We start from the raw sequence: 25,472 nt of genomic DNA on the forward strand, positions 1-25,472 counted from the left end.
CGGGGTGGGGCTGTGGGGAGAGCAGACTGGAACTGCCAAGGCCTCACTCTGAGTCCGGACTTGAAAGGTTTTGCAACAGGAGGAAATGATGCGTCAAATTTGGGAGGGCTCTTGTCTTAGGTAAGGACAGACTGGTCCTCTGCTAGGCACTTTCAACAAATAGTTGTCGAGGATTATTTCGTGCCTGGTGTTATGGGCACTGAGAAATAGCGGAGAAGATTCAAATCAAGCCTTTTCTGAGGGTAACCACCACATTTCAGGCAAGAGGAATTTCAGTGTCGGCATGACTCTAGCTGGAGGCTCCTGCAAAGATTTTTGTGGCGGGAGGGCTCAGTGGCTCTGGGCGGCTCCCAGCGCACAAGGTTAGGTCGGCCGGTGGGTCACCTGGCTGCGCGCGCCGCCTGGGCCTTCGCACTGCCCTGCCCTGCCCTGGAAACCCGCCCCCAGCCCGACCCACACGTGGGATCCCGCACGTCCGCCCCGCTCCCCCGCCCCCCGCCAGCTTACGTCGGCCCCACAGTTCTATTTAAGGCCCCTCCCGTGCGAGCTCGGAGTACCGGAGCCGCTGCCGCTAAGTCCGGAACCAGCGCCGCGCGCCACCGACGCCTGTCTGCCGTGCACACCCGGTACGGTAGGGCCCAGCGCTCTCTGAGCCCGATGGGGCTGACGAGCTAGCCTTCCTGGGCCTCTCTGGCTCGGCGCTACCTGCCAGGCAAACCCCACTCCCCGGGGGTGTAGGCGCTGCTTCCTAGAGCCGTAGTCTGGAGACCTGGGCGGTGTCCCCCGACCGGCCTGGGCACGGAGCCCGCTGCGCTCTGCTTTAGCTCTTAGTGGGCACCATTGCCTCTGGCCATGCTGGGGAACCGAGGAGGTGGCCCGCACCTAACCTGGGGTGGAAAGGCCAAGTGGATGCATTAGGATGAGGAGAGGACGGGTCTGAACGGTGGGGAATACTTCTGGGCTGGAACTTGGCAAACAGCGCAGAACTCGAGGTCCGGTTCCCGGAACCAGTGGAGCCGAAAAAGCCTCAGCAGCCTGGGCCGGTTCCTGGAAGCCGGAAACCCGCTGAGCACCACATGCCCGGGTCGCATTTTAACCCTGGGGCTTTCGAGAGGTGGGCGGCCTCTGTCTGCAGCTTATAGGGTGCTCTTTGCGCCAACTGTATTTATTAAGCAGCTACTGGTGTATCTTTGGGGCGCTGCAAAGATGAAGCTGGATGTCTCAGCCTTCCCGCATTTCAGACCGTCTGAGGAGAGTAGAATCATCCGGAACCATCTCTTTTTGACTTATGGGGGAACCTAAAGCTGGCAGAGGGTTAAGGCATCTCTAAGCTCACAGTTAATGGTGGCAGAGTGGAGGAATAGACCCCCCCGTCTGCAAGGCCCCTCTTCTACACGTGTCCCCACATTGAAGGGAGCGCAGGACTAGGAGTCCCGCGCTTAGGTTCTGGTGAAGCCCCCGGAGGAAGAAGGCCCTTCCCCCTGCCAGGCTGCAAGAACCTTGCAAGGATGGCTAGAAATAGCGGTGATTGTAAGGAGAGACCCGATTCCAGCTTGGTGACCCTGGGCCGCTTGCCTGTGAGCCCTCTCGGATATTTTTGCCCGCTGGAGTGCTGTCAAGAGTAGATCCAGTGCGTGCAGTGCAGGGTCGGATTAACATAGTCGAAGGTGCATTCCCAACCCGGCTCTAGAAATCGAGGGTTCCACCAAGTGTTAAGATCCCAGGCCTCAGGCCTCTGAGGCTATTTCTGAAGCACTTCCTGTACTGACAAAATTTCCCCAAACTGGGCCTCACGCCTTTGCAATAAGGATCGCGGCAGAAGCCACAGCGGGCACCTCCCTCCAGGTTGGTTAATAGTCCCTGGCATGGCGACGGAAAGCCGGGCTCTGGCCCTGCGCCAGGCCCGGGAGGCTGCCAACCAGGCTTCACGTGGCTCGGGTCTGCTTGGGAGCACTAGCTAAGTCTAAAGTCTGGCTCCGAGATTACTGCCTCTGACCTCGCCGGCCAGTTAGTTACCAATCCTTTCCGCTCCCGGGCGGGGCCGTGTCCACCTCTCTACAGCCTGTAGCCTCTAGACCACTCGCGTCCACTCCCTGCGCTCCGCTCTGAATGTCGCGTGGGCGCGCGTTTCGCTGGTCGGTTGTGGGGGAGGGGCCGGTGGTGGCGCCTCGCCTTCCGGTTCTGGGCGGGCCCTGAAACCCCAGGGCTCCGGGGGGAGGCAGCAGTTGGTCTGATTTTCCGCCCCTTCGGGGGCGGGGGAGATGAGCGAGCGCGCATGCGCAGTGGTCACGCCAAGCCTCACTGCTTCGGGGTTCAGCGGTGAGGCAGTTAATGGCACTTTCCGCACGCACCGCTCTGGTCGTCATTTGAGGGCCTTGGCAGGAGCCCGGGGACTGGAGTACACGCTCACACTGATCTTGTTTGAAGGGAGGCCCGCCCAGTCTGGGCTTAATAAAGCAAGATGAGTGAGCCCTCAGGAAGCTATACTTACACGCAGACGTCCATACTATTTTTCCATGCCAAGGTGAGGTTCTTCGCTCCAAGACCCTGGCCAGACCGCAGACCTTGGCATTGGGGCTTTTGGCTTGCCTTTGGCTGTCTTTAGTTTTTTTCCCTCCCCCTTTTTAGTCGTCCCTTGTGATTTTTCATGGCAAGTACCCCAGAAGGAATTGAAATAAGCTTTTTTCAGAACAACTTTTGGTTAACAAGTATTAAAGAGGTTGTATGTTTCCCCCCTATAGATTCCTTTTGGTTCTAAGTCCAATATGGCAACTCTCAAGGATCAGCTGATTGTGAATCTTCTGAAGGAAGAACAAACCCCCCAGAATAAGATTACAGTCGTTGGGGTTGGTGCTGTTGGCATGGCCTGTGCCATCAGCATCTTAATGAAGGTAAGTGAGAGACCATCACTCTGGAAGCCAAGGATAACTTGACCCCACCGGTCCCTCTACTCCCCCCCTAACGATTGCGTTATCACATTGCATATACAAATATTGAGGTTCGTGCACTCATTCAAAGAACTTGATATGAAACAAATTTTTGAAGTACGATGCTATGCCAAAAAAGTATCATAACTAAAAAAAAGTCACAAAAGAAAACATCAAAGGTCATTATACTGACAACCCAGTTTCTTAAGTTCACTCTGCTGTATTACATGCATGAAGTGCCTACAATGAAAGCATCCCTGCCTTTAAACAAACTAAAATTAAAAAAAAAAATGATTTTATTTTATTGCCCTGACTGGGAATCAAACTTGCACTTTTTAGTTCTCAGGCTGGCACTCAATCCATTAAGCCACATCAGCCAGAGAACAAACTAAAATTATTTTAAAGTAATTTTTGAAGTAAAATAATATATAAATTATTTTTCACTATAGTAAAATGAAAATGACATTAAGCCCTGGCCAGTGTGGCTGTTGGTTGAAGCATGGTCCCATACACTGAAAGGTTGCTGGTTTAATCCCCCATCAGGGCAGTACCAGGAGGCAACTAGTTGATCTCTCCCTCTCTCTCTCTCTCTCTCTTTCTCCCCACTCTCTAAAGTCAATTAATAAAAATATTTAGCCCTGTCTGGTGTGGCTCAGTGGATTGAGCACGGGCCTGTGAACCAGAGAACCATGGTTCGATTCCCAGTGAGGGCACATGCCTGGGTTGCAGGTCAGTTCCCAGCAAGGGGACCCAAGAGAGGCAACCATACACTGATGTTTCTCTCCCTCTCTCCTTCCCTTCCCCTCTAAAGATAAATAAATAAAATCTTTTTAAAAATATTTTTAAAAATTACATTGTTTGTGGGAGAATCTTTTTTATTTATTTTTATGACAATAAAGGGAATGGATGTTTTTATTTATTTTTAGTTTAATTTTTTTTGCCCTGGCTGGTATGGCTGGGTGGATTGAGTACCAGCCTACAAACCAACAGGTCACCAGTTCAGTTCCTGGTCAGGGCACATGCCTGGGTTGCAGGCCAGGTCTCCAATTAGGGTATGTGAAAACAACCAATCAATGTTTCTTTCTCCCTCCCTTCCCTTCTCTCTGAAAAATAAATAAATGAAAAATTTAAAAACAGAAAAATTAATTTTTTAATTTTATTTTTTAAAGTTTTTATTTTTTCTTTTTTTAAAAAAGATTTTTATTTATTTATCTTTAGAGGGGAAGGGAAAGAGAGGTAAATATCAACGTATGCTTGCCTCTCGTGCGTCCCCTGCTGGGAACTGGCCTGCAACGCAGGTATGTGCCCTGACTGGGAATTGAACTGTGATCCTTTGGTTTGCAGACCCGCGCTCAATCCACTGAGTTACACCAGCCAGGGCTATTTTTTATTTTTACTCTTTTGAATGTGGAAAATCTTAGTCTTGTTCCCATTCAGACCCCCATTGGGCCCCTTTTGAATAGCAATTTGGCTACCAATTATGTAACCTAAAGTTTAATTAGCAAAGAAGAACTTGTGAATGAAGAAAGAACACTTTTTAGAATAGTCAGGCCTGGTTTATGTAAAACAGAAATTGAGGCAGCTTGCAATATTAAAATATTTTAAGTTCAGATTTATGGTTCCTAGTGTAGCGCAGGAGGGCAAGTGAAATGGTGAGTTCTGGGGTCTGAACAGAGATGGACTGACATGAGAAGGGACTGGCGGCGGAGATGAGCTCTGCAGAAGTTGGAGTGCAACACTTACTCCACCTGTTCTTAGGAAAGGCCACAAAGTGTACCCACTCTTATTTCTTTTCCCACTCAATCAGAAATGGATACTATCTGTTTTTCCTACACCACCCATGGTCTTTCTGAGAAGCCCTGTAATTTAGGTGTGGGTAAGAGGAACTGCCAGACCACTCATTATACGGCAGATAATTGAGGGTAGATCTGCAGCTCAGCTAGTACAGCTTCTTTGGTTATGACGGTCCACATTCCATTTGCACTGAACTATTATTGGTGCTCCTGATCTGAGATGCAAGCCTGCATGGGTTCAACTGAAAAGATACTTTTCACTAATACATTTTAAAAATTTGTATTCCTTGATTTTTAGAGAGAGAGAAAGGTATTGATTTGTTGTTGCCCCTATTTATGCATTCATCAGTTGATTCCTATATGTATTCCTAACCAGGGATGGTACCCACAACATTCAAGATGACATTTTAACTAACTGGGCTACCTGGCCAGGGCTTCACTAATATTTTGAAATGCACAAATCTATATATAAAATTGTCATTGTCATTTATATATGGAAACCTAACCAGGAAATGGTCCAAAATATCACTTTTTAATTCAAAGTCTTAATGCTGGTCCGTATCACCTATTTTATGAATAATAACCTAAAATCGATATGTACAACTGAATTGGAGAGAGAAACTCAAATTTTTTGCATAATCGGGTGTTATCCTAATTATTGCCTATCCAGTGTCCCGTCTCCACATTGAGGCGGTTCGGCGTCTACAGAGATTACTCCTGTGAGCAGAGAGGGTCAGTGCTTCTTACTGTGTATGAAGCATCTGTGTATCAGCTCTTAAGTGGGGGCCTGTGCCTATGCCAAAAATACAGCAATATTGCAGGCCCGTCTAAAATTTTGGAAGTAGCAATTTTTTTTGGTAGTTGAAAAAGTTTGATTTTTGAGATGTTACCTTTGGAAGCAATTTTGACTTAACTAAAAACTTTGTTTTTTAGGACTTGGCAGATGAACTTGCTCTTGTTGATGTCATGGAAGACAAATTGAAGGGAGAGATGATGGATCTCCAACATGGCAGCCTTTTCCTTAGAACACCAAAAATTGTCTCTAGCAAAGGTTAATTTCAACTCATAAATACTTTAAATATAAATACTTTCTCTATTTACTTTCACATGCTAGTGTAATGGTGAGAGTAGGGTAATTGAGCCTGTTTGGCAAATATTCTTGGCTTGACCCTTTCACACTTAATGATCATCAGCTAGGAACCCTGGGCATGGACCAAATAGTATCTGTTCTGACACTTGAAAATCATTGACTCTTTACCTGATAGGTGACTCCCTTCATTATCTTCATCCCTGGGTTAAATATCCTGTGCCATGGGGACCTAGAAGCAAGATATAGTTGATAAGCATAAAGCTAGCTGCCTTTACTTTTTTAAATAAAGGCTTGTTGCTGGGCTGATATGACCACAATTAAGTATTTAAGTCAAAGTAGGAAGTTGGAAGAGTGTGAGCATTGAGCTCAGGTAGCCAAAAATTTTTTTTCAATGTATCTTATTTGCTACAAGACTCAAGTTTTATTCCTTGCAGCTCCCCACCCCCAGTTGTAGTTATATAAAGTTACATGTGATGAAAACCAAAATACAAAGGAGGCATTGGTGTGCTCTTCCTCCACGTAAGTGGCCACAGTGATAAAACTCCAGAACCTAAAAGACAGGAGTCTGGAGCGGGGTGGCATTAGGGACATGGCATTTTCTGCCAGATACACAAACCACATAAAACTATCCCTAAAAAAATTGTTTATGGGAAGAAATTTTTGCTAGCTAGAAAATGGAGATCTCTTAAAAGCCTTAATCTGATTATTGTTTTCTTTTGTCTAGACTATAATGTGACTGCAAACTCCAAGCTGGTTATTATCACAGCTGGGGCACGTCAACAGGAGGGAGAAAGCCGTCTTAATTTGGTCCAGCGTAACGTGAACATCTTTAAATTCATCATTCCTAATGTTGTAAAATACAGTCCCAACTGCAAATTGCTTGTTGTTTCCAATCCAGGTGAGATTTTTAATTGCATAAAAACAGATGAGCTGGAGTAAAACGAATAATACATATTATATTGTATACACATATTTATTTATCATCTTTCATTTTCCTCCTGGAGTCGATTCATTTTTGTAAAATAGTTAATTTTAAAACATAACTTAGGGGACACAGTGCCTCTGAATGTAGCTGAAACTTTAAAGTTAGTTACCTGTGCAAGAACGTCTCAGATAAGGGATAAGTTTGTGGCTAATGTGTTATTCTCTTAATTGACACAGTTTATTTTCATTAAATTACATCTTTTGAATACTTAATGTTTTGCTATATTGTAGACATACTGTAGAGGTTTCTGCAGTATCAACAAAAACATCAGCCATGATCATTATCAAGAAGATCCATACAGAGCCATGTATCTCATTGGTCCTTAGAAAAGGGATGCAGGCAGCCCCTCCCTCACTGTGTCCCATGGCCATTGATAGGGAGGTTTTCGTGCTATTGGCGGGAGTAGGTGCCCAGGAAGGCCTGGAGCTTGGGTCAGGCACTAAGGTGAGCCAGGTAGGCTGATAGTAGGGGGAGGGAGCCCAGGTCCCCGGTGGCAAGGACCTGGTGATTCAGCAGCAAGCCCAGCAGGTTGTAGTCTTCGAAGTAGATCTGGTTGCTCATGGGGACGGCCTGGCCCCTCTGGTTCTAGGACAGGTCTCAAAAGACCTCAAGTGCTCAGACAGTTCCTTCACAGAGCTTGTCTTGCCTGCCTCGTAGTTGGTGGGGGTGAGGGGGCTGTGACTGCGGCAGTGGTCCTCCACGCCATCATCTGCCATATCCACCAGGGCTGCTCCTCAGGGTCCTTCCTGTGCGGCCCAAGGGGAGCAGCTCAGGTGCCGCAGGATGGCAGTGGACCTGTAGAGGGTGAGGTCTCTGACCTGGAACTTGGGGAGCTGCCTGTATAGGCAGGCGTCCTTCAGTGAGCCCTGGTCAGCCAGCAGCGTGCGATGGCCCTGCAGGGCCCGTGAGCAGGGAAGTAGAAGATGGTGTAGGGGGCGTGGTGGGGGTGTGGACAAAGGCAGTGGCTCTGGCAGCAGCAGAGCTCAGCGGGCCTCCGCAGAGTATCTGGAGGAGCCAGTCCTTACCCAGTGGTTCACCGGGTGTCTTTGCCTCCATGTTTTCTTCACAGTGGATATCTTGACCTACGTGGCGTGGAAGATAAGTGGCTTTCCCAAAAACCGTGTTATTGGAAGTGGTTGCAATCTGGATTCAGCCCGGTTCCGTTACCTGATGGGGGAAAGGCTGGGAGTTCACCCATTAAGCTGTCATGGGTGGGTCCTTGGGGAGCATGGAGACTCGAGTGGTAAGCATAACTTAGTTTTTTCTTGTTTCCAAAAAGAGTATGCAAAAGTTGACAGTTTTATTAAATAAGGGCCTAAATCAAATATCCATTCATCAATGGATGGATTATTTTCAGAAATCTATTGTTTAAGATTTTAGCCATTTTGTATGATATTTATCTAGCATGCAGGGTGGGGAATGAAAATTCCTTTTACTTCTTACCGTGGACATATTAATTGTTCTTAGGATGATCTAAATCATTTGCTATCTTAGCTGTTTATACTTGACTTGCACTGTTTGGCCCTGAAAAGTTCAGCCAAGTCAAATGGATAGTGTGAAAAAATTTTGTTATTTTCACAGTTGAAAGGTGTTATAATTTATGCAGAGTTCTGTTCCTGATGCCAAGATAGTTCCCTTTAGGATCTTGTACTATCTTTATATTCAAATATATATGGATTAAGCCTCCCAGTAGGTTAGGAAAATGGTTTAGAATGTTAGAATAGGTTAGGAATATGGGGTAGGTGTGAATTCTTAGTTTTATAGAATTTAAACAAATGAAAATCTGTAAATAAGGGCATCAGTAGTCTAGAGTATCTACCAAAAGGAGGTAATCCTCCCCAGATAAAAGAGAATTAGAAAAATGGGTCAGAATTGCCAGGCTGCTGGCTGGGGCATGGAAACAAATGCATTTTGTACTGTTTCTTTCAGTGCCTGTGTGGAGCGGAGTGAATGTTGCCGGTGTCTCCCTAAAGACCCTGCACCCGGCCTTGGGCACTGATGCAGATAAGGAACAGTGGAAAGAAGTTCACAAACAGGTGGTTGACAGGTAACATGGAAGATTAAGTTTAAATTATTTTTATTTAAAAGATTAAACGTTTAATAGCATTTGCGTTTGAGTACTTGTTAGAAAATTTGTTTTCTAAAGCCTTGTTAAAGATCATACTATAAACGGAGGTAAAGATACTGTTACCTCTGTTTCTGGGGACAGTGTCTTCAGGCATTCACAATGGCCCAGCGTTTGACGTGCCATCAGAGGCTGTCCTATAATACAGCCTCCAACAAAACTAGGCTGTCCTGAACCCCTGGGAACAGAATTGTTTGCCTTATACTAAGAAAGTTGGGAAAGCACCAAAATCTTGTGTGTGGCACCTGCCTAGGCCAACTTCATGGAATTTGTGCTGTGAAACCTTAAGTTCTGATGAAGTTGTCTAAGACGAAAAGCATGTCAGCAGGGCTTAGGGTAGGTGCCTGTGTCCTAACTGCCTGTGACAGGATCGAGTGTGTTTCCCTTACTGAGGAGTGGAAAATTGCTGTGAAAGTCTGGAAGGCATGCATGGAGTCAGTGAAATCTTAAATATGTAGCTTTTTTGAGTAATAAAACCAAGATACTGAAAATTATAGACATTATTAATGCTATAGTCTACATTTTGTGTAATTCCCAGTTTATAGCATGAGAAATCTTTTTGTGCTTATATTGTAAACTATTAAGATAGAACAAATTACATTAGGTCTACCCTATTTGAGATTCATTCTGTTCAACAGCACATATGATCCATTCATTTAGGAATAAGAAATTTAAGTTCAAGATCTTTTTATATAACTTTTAGGAATAGAAATACAGCTAGCTTTTTATTTAGATGATTATACAGTTTTAAGCAATGTCTACATTTATATTGGTATTAAAAATGTAGCCCTGGCTGGTGTAGCTCAGTGGGTTGAGTGCGGGCCTGCAAACTAAAAAGTCACACTGGTTTGAATCCCAGTCAGGGCACATGCCTGGGTTGTGGGTCAGGTCCCCAGTAGGGGGTGCACAAGAGGCAACAACGCAACACATTGATGTTTCCCTCTCTTTCTCCTTCCCTTCCCCTCTAAAAATAAATCTTTAAAAAAAATTTTAAATGTAAATACTTATTAACTGTAGGTGAAATAGGAATGCTTTCTACCTGGTGGTATCATTTACTTATAAATCATGATCATGTGTGGACCTCAGGTCTATAGAATTGAACAATGAATCATGATCAGTCTAGGCAGAGCACTCTTGTATTTGTTTATTTAAATAAAACCTGTGAACCCACCACCCAACCCAAGAAACACTGACTGTAACTGTCAACTAACTGTAGTGTTTGATGGGTCAGAATTAGTAAGCATGCTGTATGTAATCTTGGATTTACTTTTTAAATTCAGTATTATATTTTAAAGAGTCATCTATTTTGTTGCATGTCATTGTGGTTATTGGTTTTGATAGCTATGTAATAATTGAGTATATGAGTAAATCATAGTTTATTTATTCTCCCATTGGAGAGCATTGGGCTTGTTGCTAGGTTTTTGTTATTACTGGCAATTCTGTTGCAAACATCCCTGCAAGTAATATCCTGGTATGCGTGGAAAGGTCTACTCTTATGTGTATAATTCAACTTTGTGTCATTATTAACTAGAAAGCATATGCTCAGTGAAAATTTTTTGTTTCTCCTACCTACCTTTTTCCTGCCCTTCCTACCCTACAGTGCGTATGAGGTGATCAAACTGAAAGGCTACACATCCTGGGCCATTGGACTGTCTGTGGCAGATTTGGCAGAAAGTATAATGAAGAATCTTAGGCGGGTGCACCCCATTTCCACCATGATCAAGGTAGGTCTGTGTAGTGGTATCTTGTACTCAGATGCCATTATTTCTGTTTTATTTTTAATTCCTCCTGAGAAAGCAATTAGATTAATGTTAAATCTTCAATCATTGATTTAAGAAATAAATGCACCTGCATATTTCTTTTTTTAAAAAACATGGTTGAGCCCTGGCTGGTGTAGCTTAGTGGACTGGGCTCAGGCCTGCGAACCACACGGTCACGGTTCGATTCCCGGTCGGGGCATGTGCCTGGGTTGCCAGCCAGTTCTCAGCAGGGGACTCATGGGAGGCACCATGCATTGATGGTTCTCTCCTTCCCTTCCCCTCTAAAGATAAATAAAATCTTAAAAAAAAAAACACGGTTGAGTGTTAGGATTAATAGCCTCTAGCACTGTGTTCAGCTCATGGATACTTGGTAACTTGTTGACTGAAATAACTATTCAATTATGTTGAGATGGGTGGAAGACTATAAAAGAAACAGGTTTTTTATTTTCCTGTGGGAAATCACACTCAAATTAGAGTTACCAAAGTGTTATGCCATAAAAATTAGAAAGTACTATGGATAATAGTAGTTTAGGTTTTCTTTTAGAATAGAAATCTTGCTGCTATTTTAATGACTTTATTTTACACTGTTCATTACAACCTAACTAAAAACCTGGAAAGGAATTTCTACTTTTAAGCTGTATCAAATAAACTTCATAATGTAGAGAAAGAAAGTTTTGGGAGACCCCTGAGTGCACTGAAAAAACATAAAATACTTTGTCATTTTGTCTTCAGGGTCTCTATGGAATAAAAGATGACGTCTTCCTCAGTGTTCCTTGCATCTTGGGGCAGAACGGAATCTCAGATGTAGTGAAGGTGACCCTGACACCTGAGGAGGAGGCCCGTTTGAAGAAGAGTGCAGATACGCTGTGGGGGATCCAGAAGGAGCTGCAATTTTAAAGTCTTCTAATGTCGTACTACCTCACTGTCGAGGCTACCACAGGATTTTAGTTGGAGATTTAGTGCATATTGTCCCTTTTATCTGATCCGTGACTAAAAACACCAATGTCCTAAAGACAGAAATATAATGGTTCACCTGCATCTTTGACCTGATGCTGAGTGGTACTTACCTTGCGTAGTCCTAACTTGGTTAGTGTGAAACAGTTCCACCTCCTCAAGGCACCACTGCCAATGTTGCACACGCCGCAGTTGCCCTTCAAACTAGATGAGTATTTGCTGTGTGTTACATAACTTGTGGTTCTTTTACCCAGTGTGCCTAGTGTAACTCTTTCCTCTCCAGTCAATCACATCCTGGGATCCAATGTTTAAATCCAGTGTTGCATGTCTTGTACATAACTGTCCTTAAGGATTTTATTTTGTGTACCACAGGTATCAGATTAGTGTACCTTGCCATATAATGTAAAAAAAAGTCTACATGTAAATAATGCAGCCAACTATCCAAGTGTCATACCAACTAAAATACCCAATAAACCTTGAACAGTGACTACTCTGTTAATTTATTGAGATATAGTCATAAGGCTAGCATTCATTACATTATTGGGAGCTGTTAGGTTATTCTTGGGTAACTGCAATGATTTTTTTAATGCATTTAAAATTAAGGAGGGAACATAAGATTACAGGAGTGGGAGAAAGCAAAGTAGGGATCAGATTATAGGCTTATGTGTGTGTGTTTTTTAAGATTTTATTTATTTCCAGAAAGGGGAAGGGAGAAAAAAATGAAGAGAAACAGTTGCCTCTTGTATCCCCCAAACCAGGGACCTGGCTCTCAACCCAGGCATGTGCCCTGACTGGGCACTGAACTGGCAGCCTTTTGGTTTGCAGGCCCGCACTGAGTCCATTGGGCCACACCAACCAAGGCTGCAATTAAATTTTTTAAGGGGTACTATTTACTTTTGTTTTTAAAGTTGTAATTACTGTTTAATTACTTTGCCCCAAATTATTATTCTTTATTGTTGGTACTATTTACTATTGGTCAGACTTCAGTTTAATATGAATTAATATATTTGGGCTGTGACTAGACTGACTAGGTTATTTTAGTACCATTTCCATTGTAATTGTTTCAATATACAAAGCCCCAAGGTATTTATAAGATAACAGTAATAGTGCTAATCATAATTGGTACCCTACAATTCATGTAAATAACACTACACACTATTCTAAGATATACTATTTGTCAACTGAACATAAGGAGTGGTACTTAGCCACTACGGGGGGGGAAACATATTTAAGAACTTTTGCTTTCTAGAGGTCAGTGACACGGTACAGTAGTCCCTCCCTCATCCTTGGGGGATGCATTCCAGGACTCCAGTGGATTCTTGAAACCACAGACAGTACTAAACCTTTTATGTACTGTTTTTTTCTCATGCACATGAGATATAAAGTTTATAAATTTAGAGCAATGACATTAATAAAACAATTAGACTAAAAAGTTACGAATGTGGCATTAAGTCAAATAAGGGTTCCTTGAGCACATGCACTGATAAATTTTTATTTTTTTCAAGAGTTTATTTTTCTAGATGGTAAGGGAGGGAGAAAGTGAGAAAAACATCTGATCAGTTGCCTCTCACACATGCCCCAACAGGACAGAGCCCTCAACCCAGGCATGTGACCTGACCAGGAATCTTACCAGCAACCTTGGTTTATAGGAGGCCACCCAACCAACTGAGCCACACCAGCCAGGGCTAGTCGATCTGGTAACAGGTGACTTACTAAGTAGTGGGTAGGCAGTATGTACAGCGTGGGTAATCTTGACGAGGGGATGATGCGTGGCTCAGGTGGGATGGAGCAACATGGTGCAAGATCTCATGTTAACTTGGAATGGTGTGCAGTTTAAAACTTATAAATTATTGCTGGAATTTTCCATTTAATATTTTCAGACTGGGTAACAGGCCATGGAAAGTGAAACTAGGTAAGTGGGGGGACTACTGTACTTAATAATTTTAAACCAAATGACCTGGTAGTTGTTTACTCAAACATTTTCTTTAGATTTCTTAAAATATTTCCATAATTATGACCCTTATCCAGGCCTAAAAAACATACTTCCAGAGGTTAACTAGAACAACTTTATGGTTATCACTTCTCTAGGATCTCCCAAAATTTCCTTCCTGAGAGCTAGCTAGGTAAGGGAAAAAATACTTTTTTGTTATGTGTCTTAAATGTAAAATGACAAGACCTATGTAGTCCTGACAATTAACAGTTACAGAATTTGCTTTGCTATAGGCTCTCAAAAACAGCCTTAAGATGTAACATACCATAAAATTTACTCTTAAAGTGTACAATTCTGAGAATCCACGTAGTTCTGCACCATCACCAGTATCTAATTGTAGGACTTTTAAATTTCCCCATAAAAAATGTGTACTTATTCCTAGAGCCTTTTAAGTTAAGCATATTTAGTCTTTTTAAAAAATACTTATATTATTAATTTCATATTACTTGATGCAATAAATTAGTCAGCACCAACATGAGTGAAAAATAATGCTTAGGAGAGACTTAATCTTTTATAAATTTTCAGATTTAATCTTGTAAAGCTTTCTTGCTTTCTATCCTTATCAGTGTTCCGGGGACACCTTGACTCTTCCTGTCTCAGGCAAGAAATGGGCCAACTCTTCAAGGAGCCCCGAGTCTTTTTAATGGAATGTGATCTTATTTTAGTCTTAATACCCTGGGAAGTGGATTAAGCAAGTCTTAGCCCCATCTCACACAAGTTGCCAGTTAGTGTAGAAAGAAAATTGGAATGTTCAGAGCATGGTCCTCCTTCCATGTAGGCCTACCTCTATATCTGTGTGTGTATGTGTAGTTTTTTTTCCCTCACTAAAGCCTATATTGAGAAAATTATCAGGACTTCAGAGCCATGTTCTTTCAAATTCTTTTCTGAGGGCCTACTATACTTTGGTAGTTGTTGGAATGTGCCAGACAAATCTTGGCACTCCTGTATTTACATTGCTGCAATATAGCAAAATGATAGGTTTGCTTGGATCACAGCCACCAAAGAACCCACTCAGGCAGAGAGGATGTTGGGCTCCTGCTAATGCCCTACGCCTTGGGCAGGTATGAATGAAGAGTGTTCAGTTAGAGCAGTTTGATCACTACTAGCTGATGTCTCCTGAAGCAAACAGGGGCATGAAGCAGGTGTACAGCCTGAATTTGGAGGTCATCCCTTTCAGCAGGATCTCCCTCTCAGCCTCATGGTCAAAGACATACAAGGGTAGAGTTGCTCTGGAAGGAAGCACACAAGTTAAGTGGCAGTACAGGACCAACAGCGGCTGCTGCTCCTGCCTACTGTAGACATCCCTTGTTTGGGGCTGGCAGGAGGTTGTTAAAGTGCCACAGAGGAAAGAAAAGGAGGTTTGTAGGGATGTGGCGGTAGTTGACACATTGGTCAAGGAAAGCTAGAGAAAGTGACATTTATGCTCAAGATGGAAAATGAGCTGGGAAAAGGGCTGGGGAAGAACTTTCCAATATAGGGAACAGCAAAACATCTTAAAATTTTTTTTAATTGTATTTCTTTCCATTACTATTTACCCCCTTATACTTGCCTCCCCACTGCAATCCCCACCCTATTGTCCATGTCCATCAAAAAGTCCTGTGCCATGGACTTCTGGCCAAGATGGAGGCATAGGTGGAAACACTGTACCTCCTCGCACAACCAAATTTATGAACAACAAAGATTTAGAAACCAGAACGCAACCAAAACAGAGAAAATTCAACTGTTCCAAAGTCCCACAACAACGAACCATTCATCCAGACCGGTACGAAGGGCAGAGTTGGCAGTGAGCAGAGAGGGGTCATGGCAGAAAAAAGCAGGTGGTGATTGGCAGATCCCAGGCGTGGGGTGGCAACGGGCAGACCCAGTGAGGGTGCAAGGCGGCTGGCTGACCACGGTCACACATTCGCACGCAGATAAACCAGGCAAAGGAGCGAGCAATGAGACAGATGGCGCAACCCAGGGCCCCAGCACCAGGAAATAAAGCCTAAAAGCACCAATTGGAAAAACTTTCGGGGGTTGAAGTGCCAGGAGAGACTCCCAGCTCACAGAGAGTTCATTGGAGAGACCCACAGGGTGCACAAACCCACTTATCCAGGAACCAGCACCAGAAGGGCCCAATTTGATTGAGGGAAGCGGCAGAGGGGACCGAAATCTGACAGAGAGTGGAACAAACACCATTGCCCCTCTCTGACCCCGCCTCCACATACAGCATCACAACCAAGTAACCTGGGTTGCCCCGCCCTGGTTATGGGTTGGGGCAACCCCTAAGGTTCTGCCCCTCATATATAACAGGTGCGACCTGAACAAAACATTAAGGTTCAAGAAGAACAGCTCAAAGCCCCAGAGCCAATACTTTTAAGTGACCAAGAGATAGCCAATCTATCAGATGCACAGTTCAAAACACTGGTGATCAGGATGCTCACAGAACTGGTTGATTTTAGTCACAAATTAGATGAAAAAATGAAGGCTACACTAAGTGAAATGAAGCAAAATGCACAGGGAACCAATACTGATGGGAAGGAAACTGGGGCTCAAATCAATTGAGTGGAACAGAAGAAGAAAAAAACAACCAAACAGAAAAGAATGAAGAAACAAGAATTTTTTAAAAAGATTTATTTATTTATTTATCTTTGGAGGGAAAGGAGAGAGGGAGAGAAACATCAATGTATGGTTGCCTTTTGTGCGTCCCCTGCTAGTAGCCTGCAACCCAGGCATGTACCCTGACTGGGAATCGAACCGCGATTGTCTGGTTCGCAGGCCCGCACTCAATCCACTGAGCTACGCCAGCCAGGGCAGAAACGAGAATTTTAAAAAATGAGGAGAGGCTTAGGAACCTCCTTAACATTCCAACATTCTAACATTCCAACATCCAAATTACAGGGGTACCAGAAGGGGAAGAGGAAGAGCAACAAGTGGAAAACTTATTTGAACAAATAATAAAGGAGAACTTCCCCAATCTGGCAAAGGGAATAGACTTCCAGGAAGTCCAGGAAGCTCAGAGAATCTCAAAGAAGTTGGACCCAAGAAGGAACACACCAAGGCACATCATAATTACATTAGCCAAGATTAAAATGAAGGAGAGAATTCTAGAAGCAGCAAGAGATAAGGGGAGAGTCACCTACAAAGGAGTTCCCATCAGACTGTCAGCGGATTTCTCAAAAGACACCTTACAGGCAAGAAGGGGCTGGAAAGAAGTATTCCAAGTCATGAAAGCCAAAGACATACATCCAAGATTGCTCTGTCCAGCAAAGCTTTCATTTAGAATGGAATGGCAGATAAAGTGCTTCTCAGATAAGGTCAAGTTCAAGGAGTTCATCATCACCAAGCCCTTATTATATGAAATGCTAAAGGGACTTATCTAAGAAAAAGATGAAAAATATTAACAGTGAAAGGACAGCAAACTCACAGTTATTACCAACCATATCTAAAGCAAAAGCAAACTAAGCAGACAGCTAGATCCGGAGTGGAACCATAGAAATGGAGATCACATGGAGGGTTAGCAACAGGGGAGTGGGAGGAGGAGAAGGGGGGAGAAGGTACAGAAAATAGATAGACAGTAGGTAGAAAATAGACAGGGGGAGGGCAAGAATAGTATGGGCAATATAGAATCTAAAGAACTTGTGACACACGGACATGAACTAAAGGGGGGAATGGGGGGAGAGGGTGTGCAGGGGGAGGGGAATGAAGGGGAGGAATGGGACAACTGTAAAGGCACAATCAATAAAACATATTTTTTAAAAAGACATTAAAAAAGAGAGAGAGAAAAAAAGTCTTGTGCCAAGAAAAAGCTGGCAAAAGCTGGAGAGCGATGAGAATGTTTTGAGATGAAATTGCAGAGGTAGAAGGAGGCTAAATTTTGAATGTCTTTTAGGTTTAAAAATTAGTTAATTTAAGTGGAATGGAAAGCTATTGACAAGTTTTGAACAGGGTTATTGCATGATCTGAACTACATTAAAAACACACACAAAATACAATAAAATAACAACACAGGCTTTGACACAGAAAATAAATTACCCCTTAGATTTTGAAAAGGATTCAAATGCAAATGACCAAAAAATGACAGAGGACGTTGTGTCCCCTTTTTGAGTTATGAATAAATTCTTTGCATAAATTAAAATATCCTTAAAAATCAGATGTGGCCTTTCCTTTTCATTATCACTTTCTGTTTTAGCAACAGAAATTTGAACAGTATTTCACCATTCAATCCTGAAATTAAGGAGCTTAATAATAAATTAAAAAATTACTACCAAGGAATGTTTGAACAAGGGTGTGATAAACACTCAAAATATATGTTCTGCAAAGTCAGGTTGGTCACTCGGAAGCCCACACTTCACTTATATTTCTATCTTTGTGCTCCAGGTCCTTTTTTTTTTTGATTTATTTATTTGCTTTTTAGACAGAGGGGAAGGGAGGGAGAAAGACAGAAACATCAATGTGTGATTGCCTGTCCTGTGATCCCCAGGTCCACTGGGGACCTGGCCCACAACCCAGGCACGTGCCCTGACTGGGAATCAAACCAGCGACCCTTTGGTTCACAGGTCGGCCCTCAGTCCACTGAGCCACACCAGCCAGGGATGGGCCCTCGTTCTTTTAGCATGCCTTTCAACTACACTGACAGTCTTCTCCAACTAGGTGCCAATCTTTGACCTCACCTCAGGAAGTGGAAGTAATTCCCGCGGGATGCTGTTTTAAGCCAGCAGCGCCCTAGTAGGTGCTTGCTCCCAAGAGGGTTCTTTCCCTTGGGGGTCTGGACCCCGCCCCGGTGGTTGTGGGGTCTCCGAAGAAGCCACAGACCTAAAATCAGCCCGAGGCCTAGGCCAGCTGAAGTAAATGAAAGAACTCTCCAGTTACCTCTCTTGCACACGCTTCATGAACGTCTATAATTCTTCACACGGACATCACGAGGCTGTAGGTGCAGAGAGCCGAAGATCTCGCTCACACCCAGAGAACCTCAAGCGTCCTCCAATGCGCCTGCGCCGGATGGGCCGGGGGCGGAGCCCGCGGAGTGACGTAAGTGGGCGCGTGCTGGCGTGAGGGTTCCATGCAAACCGTCGCTGGCCTTCGCACCTCGGTTGCCGTTGCTGTTTTTCCTGACGTTAAGCCGTTGGGGTTAAGCCGTTGAGGTTTCTGGGGTTAACTATTTAAAAAAATCTTCTTTAAAGGCTGTGTGTTATGCTTTAAGCGGGTCTGTACTGAATTGCGCCAAGCAGAGCATTTGTGAGTATTTGGGAGAGAGGCGAAAGTGGAGGATGAGGGTAGGGAAAAATCAAAAAGGCTTTTGGTGCCCCAACCGCCTGCAACTGGTAGACTGGCCCGTGCTCTACCTCTCCGCACCACTCGGCCAGGAAATTCTTTCTTTGGCTTCCCTTCAACCTCCCCTCCAGCTTTCTGCAAACATGAAGCACATCAGTAACTGTGAGAGTGATTGATTTAGGGAGTTCAATTCCGCTGAAATTGCATTCTTTCTCTCAGGTTCTCAAAATGTCAACGATCAAGGAGCAGCTTATTGAGAATCTAATTAAGGAAGATAAAATCTCCCAGCGGAAGATCACCATTGTTGGAGTTGGTGCTGTAGGCATGGCTTGTGCTATTTGTATCTTAATGAAGGTAAATGATAAGCCTGTTTTGTGGCTTAAAGTCAAATAAGCCCTTTTAGGTTTTGTTGATAAATTCAGGGTTGCAGGGCTAATCCTTTGATAGCAAATAAGTATCCTCTCACGTGATTTTGTCTCAATTTAAAAGATATTTATTTGGAGTTTACCATTGCTAGACCATTGTAAATTTACTCATAGGCACATTGACTGAATTACTTTGTTAAATATTATAACATTTGATGTTGCAATGATCCATAAATTACTTTCCTTGAGGAATAATGGGTGAAAATCATTTCCCGATTGCACTTTAAATCTTTTTGACAATTCCTTATTTTTTTATTGTATTTTCTCCATTACCATTTATCCCCCTTATTTCCCCCTTCCCTGGCAGTCACCACACTGTTGTCCATGTCCATGAGTTCCTTTTTCTTTTCGCTGGAGCCCTCCACCCCCTAACCAACCCCTCATAGCAATCATCCTTGTTCTCTGTGAGTCTTTCTCTATTTGGCTTGTTAGTTCAGTTTATTCATTAGATTCTAAAAAAAGTTTTAATTGTATAAATATTACATGCTCATTTAATTGTGTAAATATTACATGCTTTTTTAACAAAAAGTGCCATATTTGATAAAATAACAATGGAAGTTCTTTGATTTTCCTTGCTTCTAGAGCATCTTTTCATGTACTCATTGGCCATTTCTGTATCTTCTTAGAAGAAATGTCTATTTAAATCCTGTTTTCATCTTAAATTCAAGTTATTTGTTGTAGTAGAGCTGCAGGATTTCTTTTTATATGTAGATATTAATTACTGTTATGTACATTATTTTCAGATATATTCTTTCATTCCCTGGGTTTCCTTTTACTCTGTCGATTGTAGCCTTTGATGCACAGAAGCTTTGTGTTTTAATGTAGTTCAATTTATCCTTTTTACTTCTGTTGCCTGTGATTCTGACATCATAGCCAAAAGTCATTGCCAAATTCAATGTCATGAAGCTTTTTCCTGTTTTTTTTTCTTTTAAGAATTTTATACTTTTAGGTCTTACATTTAGATCTGTCATAAATTTTGAGGTAACTTTGTATATGGTGTAAAATAAATGCTCCAGCTTCATTTTTTTGCATAAATATACCGTTTATCGAAAAGACTCAATTGAATGGTCTTGGCACCCTTGTCAAAAATCATTTGATCCTGCATGAGAGGGGACCCCCCCAAATTTATTTATTTTATAATAAATACATGTATTTATTTTTCTAAATAAATAATTTATGAAGTATTTATTTATAAAAATTTGTGTATTGTTACATATTTAAACTTTAGTCACCTTCAGAGTACTCTCCATTTGATGCAAGATGTTTTTCCTCCACTGCTCAAGATAGTTTTTGAACTTGTTGATTTTTATGCCTTCTGGTGCTTTTGCCTTCTTTGTTTCACCTCTTCCACATGAGCAAAATGTCTTCCTTTGAGGACTTTTTTCATCCAGAGAAATAAAAAAAAGTCACTTGGGGTGAGAATGGGTGAATAGGGAGGGTGGGCACAGGGGTCATGACATTTTTGTTTAAAAACTGCTGAACACTCAACACAGTGTGGGTAGGTGCACACATAAATCATCATGAAATAGGTAAATAGGTTCAAAGCATCTTCAAAAAAAATTCATTGAAGCCAAACACAACCTTTTACGATGCCAGCTGGTATACTGATACAGATGGGTTCCTAAAATACTCGCCTAGCAGGGAAAGCCTGTGCTACAAGGGGCTGGCCCTCCAGAAGATAATTTGGGTTTTTTTGGTCCCCCCCTCATATGTTAGAGTTTATTTCTAGGCTTTCTGTTTTGTTTCATTACCTTACATGACTGTGTTTCATTACCAAACTGTTTTGATTACTATAGCTTTGCAATACATTTTGAAACCAGGAAGCATAAAACTTATAATTTTGTTATTTTTTAAGATTGACTATTTGTAGTACCTTGAGATTCTACATAAATTTTAGAATGCACTCTTCTATTTCTTAAAACGATGCCATTGAGATTTTCATAGTAGTTACACTAAATCTGTAGATCACTTTAGCTGGTATTGACATCTAAACAATATTATGTCTTTCGATCCATAAACTTGGGATTTCTTTCCATTTATTTGTGCTTATTTGTTTCAGTAATGTTTTGTAGTTTTCAGTGTACATGTCTTTTACCTCTCTAAATGTTTTACAGTTGTTATTTAATATTTATAACAACCTTAGGAGGTAGGTTGTGTTATCATATCTATTTATAAATGAGAACACTGAAGTACAGATGTTAAGTAAATTGTCCATGGTCAAATGCCTAGTAGGTTAAGGGACCAGAATTCAAACTTTGGCAGTCCAAAGGAAACCTACTTAAAAGCTTTACTACATTATTTAGACAATTTTTGGAAACTTGCAAAGGAAGATGATAAAACAAAGCAAAACCAGTTAAATTCCAGAACTCCAGAAAGGCTCATGATTGTTTGAAGTTTTATATGATAAGAAGGAAAACCACTAAATTCTTTCCTGCACCTCAGTCAACTAGGCAACCACCTCTCATATCCCAGCAGACAAGGGGAAGCAGTTTACTCTTTGAAGAGATTGAATCTGACATGCTCCACCTGCAGGGAATTAAGGGCAGGAGAGGACAGACATCTCATTGAGAGCAGTAGAATTAATGGAAAGTCTGCACCTTAGACAATGAGGCAAAAACCCTCTTATTCCCACTGGGCTGCTAGAAAGCAGGCTGTCAGACACAGATGGGTTATTGAAAAGAGAAGAAATTACAGGAACAATAAGGAGGTCCACTAGTTGAATGACATTTCAGTAAGATACAAGAAAGAGCAGGCCCTAGCCAGATAGACCAGTTGGTTAGAGCATCATCCTGTTGCACCAAAGTAGATGGTTTGATTCCTGGTCAGGGCATATACAAGAATCAACCAGTGAATGAATGAATAAGTAGAACAACAAATTAATATTTTTTTCTCATCAATAAATTTTAAAAATTTTAAAAAGAGAGCAAGAAGAAAATTATTCAGGAGATTTTATTAAAAATCCTAAAACTGAAAGACATACTTTGCAGATTTAAAGAATTTACTATTCTGGTCAAGATGGTAAACATGGCTCACCTCCTTGCTCACCCACATCACAATTACAACTAAAATATAGAACAACCATCACTCAGGACCATCAGAAATCAAGTTGAATGGAAGTCAGACAACTATGAAACGAAAGAAAACACACCATCCAGATTGATAGGAGTGGGAGAAACACAGAATGGGAGAGCCACATGTGGTGGAGAAAAATTTGGGAGCGATATCTCGGGAGTGAGGTGTCCCAGCCCCACACTAGGCCCTCCAGCTCAGGGTTCCAGTGCCAGAAAGATAAGCCTCCATAACTTATGCATGCAAAAACAAGTGGGGATTGAATCAGTGAAAGAAGCTTCTAGAGCCCCAAGCAGAAGAGCCACCCCCACGCTTAATCAGACTCACTCCCTGCAGCAGCTTGTGGTCATCAGTTGTATACAAGGAGACACTGAAGTGTCTGGCATCAAAGTGAGCAGAGGCCATTGTCTGTTTTATAAACCCTCCCCTGACAGAAGCAGCAAGCTTGTGCCATATCTGAGAATGCATCAACCTAGCTAGCATTCTGTGACCCGTTTGAAGATCACCAGAGTCTCCAGCCCACCCAATTTATGGGCCCACCCAAGCTGCTTTTCTGAATGAATGACTGGTCTTGGCTCAACCATCACAACTTCCCAAGTCTTCTCTAACAAGCAACAGCCAGCCTCAGTGAGCCTCCAGTCCCCAAACTTCTTGCTTAGGGCCCAGAGGCCCAGGACTAGCAGTAACCAGCCTGGATTCACAGCTTGACTTTACCTGGGAATCTCTAAGCCCAACACAAGTAACAGCCATCTCAGATTGTTTTAGAGCTCAGGCACGGTGGCCCCCAGCAAAACAGGTGGAGGCTGACCTTGGCCTGCACCACCTGGAAAACCCTAGAGTCTGTGCACCCAGGGGGCAGCTATAGACCATATCAGAGTGCCACCACCTACCCCTGCACAGCTGGTCCTCCACAGAGGGTGGTGATTGGTGATAAATGGTCACATCCAGTGCTTGCAGCCTGAGTAAATCTCTCCCATTGACCTGCCAACAGCAATCAAAGCTCAACTACAAGTGAAGGTTGTATTCAACCCACATAAAGGGTGCACCTTGAGAACCCAGCTTGGGTGATTGGGGATGATGTGCCACTGGACCCTACATAACACACCAACTATTCAGGCCACACTACCAAGACACAGAGTCAAAGTAGATCTACCTAATACATGGAAACAAACACAGGGAGGCTGCCAAAACGAGGAGACAAAGAAACATGGCCCAAATGAAAGAACAGATCAAAACTCCAGAAAAAGAGCTAAAAGAAATGAAGATTACAATCTATCAGATGCAGAACTCAAAATACTGGTTATAAGGATGCTCAAGGAACTTAGTGAAGACTTCAGTAGCATAAGACAGACCCAGTCAGAAATGAAGGGTACACTAATGGAAATAAAGAACAATTTACCAGGAATCAACAGTAGAGTGGATGAAACCAAGAATCAAATCAATGATTTGGAATAAGGAAGCAAAAAAGCTACCAATCAGAACAACAAGAAGAAAAAAGAATTTTCAAAAAATGAGGATGGTATAAGCAGCCTCTGGGACAACTTCAAGAAGTTCAACATTTGCATCATAGGGGTGCCAGAGGAGAAGAGGAAGAGCACAAACTTGGAAATCTATTTGAAAAAAATAATGAAAGAAAACTTCCTTAACTTAGTGATGCAAATAGACATGTCAATCCAGGGAGCATAGAATCCCAAATAAGATGGATGCAAAGAGGCCCACCCCAAGATATATCATAATTAAAATGCCAAAGATTAAAGATAAAGAATCTTAAAAGCAGCAAGAGAAAAGCCATTAGCTATCTACAGAGGAGTTCCCATAAGACTGTCAGCTGATTTCTCAAAAGAAATTTTGCAGGCTAGAAGAGATTGGCAATAAATATTCAAACTCATGAAAAGTGGGGACCTACAGCAAGATCAATGTACCCCATAAAATATCATTTAGAATTGAAAGGCAGATAAAGAGCTTTCCAGATGAAAAAAACTAAAGGAGTTTTTTTTATCACCAAACCATTTTATATGAAAGGTTAAAGGGACTTATTTAAGAAAAAGAAGATCAAAACCATGAAAAATTAAATGCCAACAAATACATATCTACCAACAATTGAATCTAAAAAACAAACTAAGCAAACAAGAAGAACAGAGACAGAATCATGGATTTGGAGAGCATTTTGATGGTTGCCAGATGGGAGGAGGGTATGGGGTAATGGGTGAAGAGGTGAGAAGATTAAGAAGTACAAATAGGTAGTTACAGTACAGCCACAGGGATGTAAAATACAGTATAGGAAATGGAGTAGCCAAAGAACTTATATGCATAACCCATGGACATGAATAGTGGTGGTGGTGGGGGGGGTTGCCTGAGGGAGTGGGTGATACTGGGTGGAGTGGAGCAAAGGTGGAAAAATTGGGACATCTGTAATAGCAGAATCAAGAAAATATAATTAAAAAATAAAGAATTTACTGAGTGCTCAGCATAAGGAATAAAAAAAAAAGAAGCCTACTAAGGCGTATTTGCATGACACTTTAGAACTCCAGTTGTGAGAAAGGTCAGTTGTTGGAGCCCATTTATTTTTTATTAGAATTTATTATATTCTGGCTGATACCAGAGTGAAGCAAAGTAGTTCAGGACCTTGTTTTCAGGTCACATTGATGTGTATTGTGGGATAAATGGAAAGTGATAAAGGATATTCAAATATACATATTCTTGTAGTTCATTGACCAAAAGGAACATATGAGTACCCTGACACCTCCATGTTATTGAAAGGTGGACTTTAAAAGGTTTATAAAGATGTGTAAAGTTTTTAGGACTGGGTAGCCATGCAGGGTACTTCCTTGTCCTGTACAGAGCAGAGCAGCCATAGCTATTTTCCTCAGATTGATTTTTATTCCCTTTTTCTCTACCTAACTATGGTCTATCTGGGACTCTCTGCAGAAAAGTTCCTGGGATGCTCATAACTGTTTTTCTTTTGTCCTTTTGATTGATTGGTTTTATAAAGAAAGAGAGAGGAAGGGAGTAAAAAAGAGAGGATGGTGGAGTGGAGGGCCGGGGGGAAGAGAGAGAAAGGAAAACATTGATTTGTTGTCTACCTATCCATGCACTCATTG

At 42.3% G+C, this 25,472-nt stretch overlaps 2 protein-coding genes across 3 annotated transcripts in view; both read left to right on the forward strand.

Moving 5' to 3' along the window:
• The first annotated feature begins 517 nt into the window (after positions 1-517).
• On the forward strand, positions 518-12,121 carry LDHA (lactate dehydrogenase A). 2 transcript variants are annotated; one of them, XM_037040353.1, is made up of 8 exons: positions 518-626; positions 2,742-2,891; positions 5,654-5,771; positions 6,535-6,708; positions 7,865-8,038; positions 8,725-8,842; positions 10,521-10,644; positions 11,413-12,121. In XM_037040353.1, exons 2-8 carry the CDS (start codon positions 2,766-2,768, stop codon positions 11,575-11,577), a joined length of 999 nt encoding a protein of 332 aa, XP_036896248.1. In that variant the 5' UTR covers positions 518-626; positions 2,742-2,765; the 3' UTR covers positions 11,578-12,121. The 2 variants fall into 2 exon arrangements, with proteins under 2 accessions (XP_036896248.1, XP_036896247.1); XM_037040352.1 differs by lacking the exon at positions 518-626 and adding an exon at positions 2,447-2,524.
• A 6,509-nt stretch (positions 12,122-18,630) lies between these two features.
• LOC118983082 (L-lactate dehydrogenase C chain) overlaps positions 18,631-25,472 on the forward strand; it is a 31,029-nt gene continuing 24,187 nt past the window's right edge. The window contains exons 1-2 of the mRNA XM_037040354.1: positions 18,631-18,841; positions 19,097-19,231. Coding sequence (XP_036896249.1) covers positions 19,106-19,231 — 126 coding nt within the window. The 5' untranslated portion in view covers positions 18,631-18,841; positions 19,097-19,105. The remainder of the gene's footprint in view (positions 18,842-19,096; positions 19,232-25,472) is intronic.

Source organism: Sturnira hondurensis, unplaced genomic scaffold (assembly GCF_014824575.4).
Source record: "Sturnira hondurensis isolate 20B ecotype Veracruz unplaced genomic scaffold, ASM1482457v3 Scaffold0002638, whole genome shotgun sequence".
NCBI lineage: Eukaryota > Metazoa > Chordata > Mammalia > Chiroptera > Phyllostomidae > Sturnira > Sturnira hondurensis.